This window comes from Semicossyphus pulcher, unplaced genomic scaffold (assembly GCF_022749685.1).
Source record: "Semicossyphus pulcher isolate SPU_LCO1_2020_fin unplaced genomic scaffold, fSemPul1.0.p SCAF_21, whole genome shotgun sequence".
Classification (NCBI taxonomy): Eukaryota; Metazoa; Chordata; class Actinopteri; order Labriformes; family Labridae; genus Semicossyphus; species Semicossyphus pulcher.
Window position 1 is genome coordinate 14,255,585 of NW_027211695.1, and position 11,227 is coordinate 14,266,811.

Sequence of the window (11,227 nt, forward strand, 5' to 3'; positions counted from 1 at the left end):
AGGGACCTCAAAAACGTCCTGTTTACTGGCAGGTCCTCTGTTGGTGAATATGTAACGATGTCAAACCTTATCCTGTAACAGTTCAAATAGTGAACTGAACTTATTGAAGTTATAGTACACAACACAAGAATATATGGTCTGAAATCAGTAGTGTAGTGTAATTTGCAGGTTTTTATTCGTTCAACAATTCAACAGCAATAGAACAAAGAAAGCTGTACAGAAGTAAAACATGTGACCTTTGTTTAAACAAATGGAACCAACACATCTCGTGAAAATTGGGACCTTTCACTTCACAGGATTTGTAAGTTCATTACAGGAAACTGTCAGATTGTCAAATACCTTGTCTTTCACACTACATGTTATCTGACTTATTTTTTATAACATATGTTTTCTTTTATATACTGTAAATGGTAGCATACGTTAAAACATTACAATTTCAATAAGCAGACCCTTTTGACCTAATGGACATACATCAGATGGCATTTCAGATTCATTTTCCTAAATAAATTAAAACAGTAATAGTTGAAATGAATCTCTCCAAAATTAGAAACAGTAAGAAAACATCTTCACAGTTGCTAAGTCAAAATGTTTTCATAGGGTTTGTCCAACAGCAAATAAGCAATTTGTGCAAGTGCAAATGGTTTTTTTTGTAGTATAAGCCATGCCCATAACATTTTAATATTATGCTCACAGTTTCCAGCATTTCCACTCAAATGAAAATAAAAAACAAGAAACACATTAACCTGCGAACAATCTTCCTTTGATTACACTGGCTTCATATGACGTCATATTAAAAGAAATTGTAGTCATTTAGCTGAGTAAAAGACGTCACGTAGAACCTTTTTAAAAGTATAAACTCCGACATTTTATGCTGAAACTCAGTTCCTGTCTGTTCTGTTCCAGAACACAAGTGGTGCAACAAAATGCTGCAACTGTAAAGCAGAGCGAGGCACAATAACTGTGCGAGTAAAAATCATTTTCTTTTTCACATTTTGAACAAAAATAAATCTTAAAATTCAGCTGAAGTCGTCGAAATCACTCTGATCAGAGCCTTGTCAACTTTGTGTTGAACTTGATGATTTCTGTTGAAGCTTTTGATAATGTTTCTAAAAAAAGAGGTAAGAAAACACAAACCATGTGAGTCCAAGTGTGTGTTGTAGTTTGTTTAAATTTTGTGTGTGTGTTTGTATGTACCTGCAGGTTGTTGATGTGTTTCTGGCTGCTGCAGTGGAGCTCCCTGGCAGTCTCATCCGGGTTAAAAATAGAGCAAAGATTACAGAAAAATCCCGGCACCATAAAATCTTTACCTGTAGAAGGATACAGTGAAAGTTCAACAGTGGGAAAAATGTGACCAACTATTTGCATCCCATGTTGTTTTAAAATTAAGTTTTAGCGTGACTCACTGAGGGAGTTGTCGGGTTGACTTGCTGGCAGTTTGACGTCGGCAGGTACAGACGGAGACTGAGAGCGAGATCACTTTGCTTCAGGTCCAACAGACTCCTTCCTCTGTTTACTCACAACTAAAAAACAGAGGGAAAGAATTATCAATCAATTATTTTAAACTTGGCAATCATACTTTGATGCTTGAAAATAGCTGTTTTGCTTCTGGTGCAAGAGAAGCAGAAATTATTTATCATTTAATCAGTCCCTTATCAGTTGAGTCATAACAAGAAAAAAAAAACAGATCCAGCTTCTCTGATTTAATTTTTTTGTGATGAAAAATGTAATTAGGGGATTAAGAAACTTTGAAAGAAATTACATTTAATTTTCATGTTTGACTAAACAAATTGCTAAATAATGGCATAATCTTTCTTTGAAGCCCTCAAAGTAAAATAAAAGTTTCAACAATTTCATCCACTTTGGAGAGAATTTTCTGACAGATGTAGTTTTATTGGTCCAAAATACTCGCCAACACTCTGTACCTTTAATGTCCGCCCTGCTCCTTCCTTCCTCTTCTTCCTCCACACATCCCTCCAGTGTTTTGTTCTCCGGCTGCTGCTCTTGCCCAGCAAAGGCAGCATCAATGTCAACTGGGCTCGCTGCTTCCACCTCTGCGATCTCCTGGATCTCCGGCTTAGACTGACTTTTGTCCAATAAGGAGGCTTCACGTGGAGTAGGAGGCACTTCATCAGTTGATTCGTTTTCTTTTTCTCTCTCTTCTTGTGAACTCACATTCTTCCCCCTGGTAGATTTTCTTACTGTTGTAAAAGACAGCGTTGTTGTTAAATGAACAACGATGAAAAGTGCAGAGATGAATGTTTTCAAGCTCCATTTAAGATAACAATGCTTTATGAAAAAAAATGCACTTTTGTTTCTCTGAGAGTGTAGAGATAAGATTTTTGGTGTGTGTTTGTGTGTTACCAGGGGTCTGTCTAGCTTTCTTCCTAGGACGTCCTCTAGTCCTGGGTTTTGAAGCTTCCCTTTTCTCCTCGTCTTTCACCTCGTCTAATATCACAAAGTTCATACTTCCCTCTAAAACAAGACAAATCAATCAAAACATTAGGAGCAGAGGACAGAACAGGGGAGCAGATTAAAAAAAAGTTTTTTTAAGCTTTCAAGCTTTAAATGTCAAAATGTGTAAATCCTTTTACTTTAATCAAACAGCTCTTACAACCAGAAGATCCAAGATATTTTAAAGCACACAAGGCTGAGAGAAAACTTTATGGAGCGGAGCAACTGTTAAAATTATCACTTCATGTGTGCTTTTCTGCTTACGTCAGACGAAGTATCTCAGATAGCTTGAAACCACAAAGTACTTTAGTGAGATGAGTTAAAAGTTATTTTGTGGGAAAACTGGAAACATAATTGTATTCATATACTTGCCATGTCTACACATACATGGGTGTTATTGAATGAGTTTTTGCCTCCTTCGTTTCCAAAAAAAATCCCCGTCCACACAAGCACGGTTATATAAAAATCCCTGTCGAAACGAAAACGCAAAAACACAACCGGAACGCTGTCATGTGAATGCCACACCAACAGGCGGCGATATAACCCGGTGATGCAAAGAAGGAGAAGAATCACGGCCAATCAAAAGTCTGAAAAAAATCTATCCTGACGCCTCTGTTCCTCAATGTAGTACACAAGTAACTGCACATATATGTGTAAACATGTAAAAAGTAAAAGGAGATAACTGTGCACAGCCTGATGTCACGAGCCAAAAACGCCCTTAATGCCACCTACATGTCTCCGCGGAAACGGAGTTTCTAAAAGTCTCTACCCCGGCCGGAGGTTTACAAAAGATCCATTTTCAGTAACCTAAAGTGGCGTTTGTGTGCGGACGAAAGGCCAAAACGCAGAGAAGGGTACGTTTTGAAAAATACCCGTGTACGTGTAGACATGGCCTTAAAGATGCTTTCTCAGAATAACAGTTACCTGTGTCATCATCATGTTTGCGTTTTCCAGATCTTAAAGTTTTCTGAGCTTGTTCCTTCTCAGGCTTGTCTTCGTCATCATCGCCAACTTCCTCCTGGCTGAGAGGAGGGGTCTCCAGCTTGCTTTGCTCGGCCTTTCCCTCCGGCTCTTCTTCTACAAACTCATCCAGACTGACGAGTTCTTGCACCTCTCCCTCTGTTACCTCTTCTTCCCATTGTTGTCTCACTGCCTCATCTGCCCCTACAGTGTCCAGAGTCACCAGCTCTTCCGTATCGAAGACCACCTTCCCATCTTCACTCATCCTTTTCTTCTCTCCTCTATCACCTTCTCCTTTGCTGCTACTCCTCTGGCTCCTTTGCGCCCTCTCCCTGGTCTTCCTTGTTTCCTGTTCCTTTGGGAACTGCGTCTCTTTTGTTGTGGCTTGATGCTTCCTCAGTTCTTTCTCCTCGGCTATGTCGTCAGGGTAATCCTCCTTCTCATTCTCAGGTGATTTCTGTTTGTTCTCCCTTTCAAGTATGACTGTATCACTTGTGGATATGATTGGTGATGTTTGCTCTTTAAGAATGTCAGATGATCTTCTTGTGACGGTTGGTTCATCATTGGCTGTTTCGTTCTCCACAGAGTCTATAATCTCATATGTAACCTCCTCAGGTTTTTCAGATGCTTCTGTGAGATTTATGTTGACTCTGTCCTCTTTCTTTCCTCTTGTGCTTCTTCTTCTACCAGACCATTCTCTAGTGGCAGCATCTTCAACTGATTCCTCTTCAACGGAATCTACTATCTTACACCCAGACTCCTCTGTGACTTCTTTGTCTGCAATGGTATCCATCTTTGTCCATGTCTCATATTTTTTAACTGTCCTATCTTGTTTCTTGGGCGATTTCTCTTTCTCTTCACTCACGGATACTTTGCTTTTGGGGCCGCTTCTCCTTGAAGGTCTATCACATTTACTAGCAGTGGCCTCCCCTTTCTTGGTCCTTATTCTACCCTTGTCAGTCTCTGACTCTGTCTCAGTTGTTGTTGGCTGATCTTCCAGAGAATCGATTACCTGATGTTTGTCTTCCTCTTCCTCGAGAGGTCTTTCATCTTCTTTTGATATCTGTGCACTGGAAGTTGCAAGTTTTTGGCTGACATCTTCTGTTTCAGTCTGATCATCTCTTGAATCCAATATCTCAAAGGCTTCTTGTTCAGTACCATCACTGTCGGAGTCTTCGATTTCACCTTCTTGAAGAGACTGGTCTTCATTTGGGTTTCGCCTCTGAAGATTTTCTGCATCTTTGGAGGCGTTGCAAAATTCCCCTGAAAGCATTTTGTCTTTGACGACCTTTCTGTTTTGAGCTTGTTTGCTATTCATATCTAACACTTTTATTACACAATTATCTTCATTATTTGTCCGTTGTTCATTTCCTACTCCATCTTTAATTAAAGGTGTATCTTCAGATTGTTTAAATATTGGAAATGCATCTTCCTCAGACAGCTGCTTTCCTGGGGAACTGTCCACTTGGACTACGCACGGCCTTCTTGACCTGTAGCTGCTTGATCTTTGTTGGCACTGTCCAGCACCTGGAGAGAATCTTCCATAACCATATCACTATGCTCCTCAGGGCGGGCTTTGTCTTCCTCTTCCACACTGTCCAAGACCTGGCCTCCTACAGGTCCAGTAATCTGGGTTTCACAGCTTCCTTTTTGTCCCCCATCTTCCATCTGCTCATCTGTTTGATCGTTGGATGAATTGAGGCAACTACCACAGTCAATCTCCACCTCTACATGTTTGTCATCTTCTTTCCCCTCCTCTGTGCTTTTCTCCTGGTCTTTGAGTGTTTTGACATTTGAATCACTGTCCAGACTCTGGGCCTGGCTTGACTCTGATCCACGTCCCTGTTCAGGTGGATGCATCTCTTCTGTTTCTATTTTTGCCTCTGACTCATCAGATTTTGCAGTCGGGCCCTCTGCCGAAACATTGTGATCAGACTTTGCCACTGCACTGTTTGTGTCTCTTGCTTCATCTCCAAGCTGCTCTGGATGAGTCTCCAGTGAGGTTTCTGCAGTATTCTTTTCCCTTTCATGCACAGGGGAGGACGAGCGGTCTCTACCAGCAGATGCATCTGATGATTTGGGTGGAGATTTTGTACTACTCTGTTGTCTTTTATGACCAGGGGAGGAAGGAGAATCAGTCGACACTGGAGGAGAAGAGGAGGCCTTATCGGCACAGGAAGGGGATGAAGGTTTGGGAGGGGAATTAGTGGGTTGAGATGAGTTGACATTTTGTTCTTCAAAAAGATAGGTGTCTGATGAGACGTTATCATCTGTAAAATTATCCTGACCCTGGACAAAGAAAAATCAATCACTGAAACACTGAATGAAGTAGCCTATTCATAACACTTAGTAAGTATTTTCATGGGACTATTTTCCACATTAGATTAATATACATTTGTTGCTCTAGTTAGTATTTTCAGTTAGAGAAAATGCTGCAAAGAGATAGTACAAAAACATTATTTACTAGTTTTCCATCTTCAAGTGAGATTTGTTATAAGAGATTTTCAGAAATCGTAAATGTGTGAACTTTAAAGCCAGGCCTCACCTCCTTCTCTTCACTCTGAGACCTGCTTTCTTGAACAAGTCTGTGTTGGCCAACTGAAATTCTGAATTCAGCAGAATCTTGTAGGCGTTGTTTGAGGCTCTTTACGCTGAAATTTAGAACAAAAGTACTGTTATTTCCCAAAGACAGCACAGGTTTTTGCCAAATATAGGTCAGTAAGTTAAAAGTTTCATATAAAAAAAAAACATATTTTCCTGAAAACGTTCAAATATAATATAGTCAAAGACTTGTGGATGAAAACATAAATCTAGCTACTAGCAAACCCTGGCTATCACATAAAATTGCAATCATCACAAAGATCTTTGTCATGCCTTGGCAACTGAAAAATGCATAGTCTCTCCCTTAACCTGACAAATTTCAATTACACAGTGATATATACTTACGGCTCAACTTTCTTGACTTTCCCCCTGAAGAGAGAAAAATTAGGACATGCTCAGTTAAGGTGTTGGGATTAAGGTGGTTTAAGGAATGAAGTCAACAGATAAAGAGGCAATCTGTTTTCATTAAAACTCCTTAAACACAGAGTAATTCTAAAACCTATTACAACCCCATTTCATACCATGAACTTTTAAAAAGACATGCATACCAAGCTGGGTCCTCTGTAAAAGAGCTGGAGGACAAACCGTTGCATTTCTCTACCACCTGCATTACACTGTTGGAGTCGGTCATCTCGATGCATATCTGTGGTAGAACGGCAGTCGTGGACAAAGAGTGAGAAGACAGAGGGAGGGGAGATGAAAGTGACAAGCAAGCAACAGAGAGAAAACAGCAACAAGCATTAGAAATCCATTGAATCTTAGTGGAAATAAACTTTTGTTACTTTTAGAAAACCGAGTAAAAAATTAGAAAAAAATATTTTTCAGTCACTGAATGTTGAGTTACAAAATGCTTTCCAATCTATATCCCAGTGAGCAGTTAGCATACACATTTAACATTACCAAGTTCAACCATGCCAGTTTCAAACCCAATCACAGGAAAGTGTACAGAAACGGACAATATGAAAATATTTGAATGGAATTATTTTATCTATTTTTTGTGTGTAAGGCACTACATATATTACAGTAAGGGGCTATTTGGGGTTCCAGTGGCTTAAAATAAAGTAAATAAAACAAAATTTATGACAGAAACATAATGACTCTCAAAACTTGAATCTGAGATGTTTGTGTTTTACCCTGTTGGCGAGTGGCAGAAAGTTGACAAATGTCGTGATGGACGTCACCATTTCTATGACCAACATGATGATTTTCACAGACACCTCAGAAATCTCCACGATCAGCAACCGCTCCTCCAGAGAGTTTGGATCAGGAACTCCCTGAAGAGAAAGAAACGGTTGGTGGATAAGAGATCCAAAGGTCGATGCTTTCACCGGATACATTAATTACAGAAGAGATTCATGACTCACAGCGTTGCTCCACTTCATCAGGCTTTTGTACATCATCTCCTGCGGAAAGATTCAGATTGTTACAGAGGCTGTCGAGACACACACTAAAGTAGATCTGCATTTTAAACATCATCTACATCATCAGTTGTTATTAATTCCTGGCAAATCGTTCCACTTTTCCAAGTGTTCATACCTCAGTGGATTCAGGATACATGGGTTGCAAGACAAAGTGGACACTGATCATGTCTCCTCTGAGAGAATAAGATTTTTTGATGTGATCTTGGACAAAATTGCAGCACGTAGTCCAATCAGGGAAGAACAAAAAGGCCTGGTGGAGCAGAGAGGCAAGATGGGAAAAACAATGTTCAAATCAATGTAATGATTTATAAAATGGGATTCCAATAATATTTGTGCCTGTAATAGTCTACTGTAGTTTACTTCTTACCCTCCTCTGCAGTGGTAAGACTGTCACGTTGTAGTACAGGGAGTGAAGGTTCTTTTTGGGGAAGTATGGCCACACCAGATTTGCCACATCCTCATGCTTATAATTTCCTCCAGGCAAACCAGTCAGCATGATTGTAGGGCACTTCAAACCATGACCACTGGCTTTCTACAAAGTACAACAGTCAAAGCCCAAGGTTTAATTTATGTGTTATTACTTATCGCATTTATTGAGTCGAGTCTCAATTCCCCAGTGTTCGAGTCGAGTCCCCATTAACCAAGTCCGGTGACCATTACCTGAGTCTGAGTCCAAGTCCAAGTCAGAGTCCTCAAGGTTTAATTCTGTTAAATGCTACAAAAGCCGCTTACCCACTGTTCAAAAACCTGCTAACACCCAGCTTTTTTGCTTAGTGGGAAAGGCTACAATCAGCATTCAGATGCGGATCAAATGACTGCAGTAGACCTGGGTAATTATAGCCTCGGCTCCGATCGACATTGATGGGAACACAAGACCCGTGTCGACACGCTAATCTCTGCCCTCTTTCCGGTGCAATGCTATGCTCCGTCGCTAACTTCTGCGCTTCTGCCTGTCTCCGTCCAAGCAGCACTCGAACATCGTTCCAAATTTGTTGGCGCTGTTGTTTACAGCAGTTGTACGACACATAAGTTTACCTTTGGCTAGTAAATGTCACATGCAGCAAAATTTGTAACTTGAAAAGTGCTACTGAAACAAAAATAGGAACATGAAACTGGTCACAAAGTTAAGGTGAGAATCCAGCTTACCTCAATGTCATCCATGCCCTTGACAGTCTGGTACTCTAGGAGGTAAAAGCGAGCAATGACACACCTCACTGAATAAGTTTACAGGGTAAATTTTGCAGTATGAAACTTGTCAGGATGATAAAGACAGAAAAAATAATCTCTCTCTTACCTGGGATGATGAACCATGGAGAAATGGAGGGGAACACAAAGGGACTATTTCTCAAACTGATCCAAAATGGTGAAGTGCTGCCATGTGGAATGCCAACTTTTACTAATGGGATAGTTGCCCCTTCAATTACATCCTTGCTGTCTGGCAGAGCGTTCTCCGGAAGTGCTGGTACTTCAAACACAAAATACAAGCTGTGATTAATGCCACTTTATTCTGTAGTCATTATCAGTTTGTAAGGTTAGTCATTATATTTTAGCCATATTTATGGTAATTAAAAAAAAAAATTCTGATGCAAGCAAGTCTGCCAATTAAATTTCCAATGTGTTACCTCAAGGACAGACCCTGATCCAGACAGAAGTACCAACTCAAGTACTTGAACTGTTAGACACAATCAATGTCTAGAGTGTTTAATGTGGACAAAGTAGCATCAACAGGTTCAATGTTCTATCTTTAAAATATCCTATACTTTTTCTGGGGTTCAGCATTAGTTTGAGAAAAGCCAGAGCTTGTTGGATGGCGTTAAAAGCAGTCTCTAACTGCACAAGAGCTTGACTTTTTGAAAGTACAGAGAAGTAAAATGCTGTGTCATCAGCATAAGGATTAACACCCCAATTTCAAATCTCATATATATATATATATCATATGTAATATGATATCATATGTACAATGTAAATAGAAGTGGCCCCAGGATAGAACCCTGGGGAACTCCTTGGCTGACAACCTTAGAGGGCGACTTAACATCACCTGCAACTATTACTTGAGCTCTAGAAGTTAAATAGCTGCGTAACTGGTGTCGACACTGCTACCGGAGACATGCCTACATCTTGTTTTACACAGGACCTGATCACATAAAAGGGGTGGGGAAAAATCAATGCGGCATAGTGTTGTGAAATTTTCCATCATACAATTTATTCAATATACAGACACCAAGTACTGAATTTTTATTGATGAAAATATTCAGGAGGGATCAGTATAAGGTTGGTTAAAACAAAGATTGAGACATAATCATAAAATAGCTAAACTAATTTTATGTGTACAATATTTTTTATTTCCTCAAACAAACTTACGAGGCGATGAAGTGCTGTATGGTATTTCCATCCTCTGGATTTTGTGGCCAGGTGGTTGTTTCAGGAGACTGTACCAAACTCCAAGCCGATCAGCATTGCGAGTGGTGTGGAACTCGACAAATACCTGAAACACACACGCAGACACATACATGACCGGTTACACCAACAAGAAGTTTTGGTACGTTTTTTTCATATCGACCTAAACAGTGTAATTGTATGTGTGCGTTTCTACCTTGTTGAGGAGAGGCAGGAAGTTCTTGACCGAGCCAATTTTTTTCAAAGCCTCTCTGAGTTCCCTGGTCTCACTCGGTGAAATGTTTGTGATGAAGATCACACTATCTCTGTGCACCACACCCTGAATAAAGAACAGGAAGTGCACATCCAAACCATTAGTTAAACAGAGGACAGAGTTGTGCATGGCAGCAATGAACAGTGGCAATAAATCAAGACCTACAATTTTAGTCTGGCTCTTAATTAAATTGTATTTTATCTTATGTAACTTTATTTATTACCTGTTAGATTTTAGTCTGTTTTGTTGATTTTTCTATTGTTAAATTCTATTTTATTATTCTTGATTATCCTTAAGTGTTTAAAACCTTTTTAGTCATTTAGTCAACATTTGACTGATTTTTACTGGTTTTGTCATTACAAATACATGATAATGTTTCCTCAGATCGTCCGTTCACTATTTTAAGGAAACCTTTATTTTATTAGTACATCGTCCTTTGCAATGGATTGGTGGGTGGGGGTGATTATATTGTTTAATTCATTTTTTGTCTATGTAAAGCACTTTGTGTTGCATTACTGTTGTATGAAAAGTGCTATACAAATAAAGTCTGACTGATTGATTGATAAATTAATTTTGAAGTTTTTCAAAGTAAAAGACAATATCTTCAATGGACTTTCTGTACTCCCTCAATGTTCATCTGTTCAAAGTGTCCAGATTTTATCAAGTTGAATATATTTTTAGGAATTAATGAAGCAGTTGCAGATGCCTCCTCAGATGTGAGCAAAAAGGTGTTTTGTTTTTGTAATGTATCTAAATACGCAAAGTTATGAACCTAGTTTCAGGTTGAATTACTTAAACCAAGGAGAGCAGTTTACAAATGAGGAGGAATTGTGTATGCGTGTGTTTTACTTACAAACTGTAACCGCTTCATCAGGGATAAATAAAACCTGAACTAAAACAGAAACATCAGAGTAGGCAGTGTTAAAATGTTCTTGGATATATTATTAAACTATAAAAAAATCTTTCAATCCAAACAGTGTCATGGAAATGTTTACTGGTGTCAGTGAAATTCTGTTGTCCAAAGAATGGAAATTGGGTTTAGACCCTTTCAGAGTAACGGGATTCCCTTTGATGCGGTGTAATATTTCATGCACACTTCCTGTTGTCGGCATCTGGACGAAGGCCTGAGAAAATAAACAGAAAC

General features: G+C 39.3%; 1 protein-coding gene and 1 long non-coding RNA gene across 2 annotated transcripts; both read right to left on the reverse strand.

Annotated features, from left to right (window-relative positions):
* Positions 1–215: 215 nt before the first annotated feature.
* Positions 216–4,886, reverse strand: LOC138600618 (enolase-phosphatase E1-like). Its single transcript, XM_069672073.1, has 6 exons — positions 3,376–4,886; positions 2,362–2,472; positions 1,923–2,198; positions 1,404–1,520; positions 1,195–1,307; positions 216–1,106 (listed from the first exon to the last, which is right to left on the reverse strand). The coding sequence occupies exons 1-4, from the start codon at positions 4,727–4,729 to the stop codon at positions 1,474–1,476; spliced, it is 1,788 nt and encodes a 595-aa protein (XP_069528174.1). The 5' UTR covers positions 4,730–4,886; the 3' UTR covers positions 216–1,106; positions 1,195–1,307; positions 1,404–1,473.
* A 2,331-nt stretch (positions 4,887–7,217) lies between these two features.
* LOC138600619 (uncharacterized) lies at positions 7,218–7,582 on the reverse strand. The gene is made up of 3 exons (XR_011308764.1): positions 7,549–7,582; positions 7,377–7,415; positions 7,218–7,286 (listed from the first exon to the last, which is right to left on the reverse strand). It is a non-coding gene; the product is annotated as an uncharacterized lncRNA (long non-coding RNA).
* Between the last annotated feature and the right edge of the window lie 3,645 nt (positions 7,583–11,227).

Excerpts from the sequence above, each read along its gene's own strand:
- LOC138600618 (XM_069672073.1), bottom strand. The coding sequence starts at position 4,729 with ATGAATAGCAAACAAGCTCAAAACAGAAAGGTCGTCAAAGACAAAATG. Across the intron at positions 2,473-3,375 it reads CAAACATGATGATGACACAG|AGGGAAGTATGAACTTTGTG; the intron begins GTAACTGTTATT and ends GTCTTGTTTTAG. Across the intron at positions 1,521-1,922 it reads GAGCAGGGCGGACATTAAAG|TTGTGAGTAAACAGAGGAAG; the intron begins GTACAGAGTGTT and ends TCTGTTTTTTAG.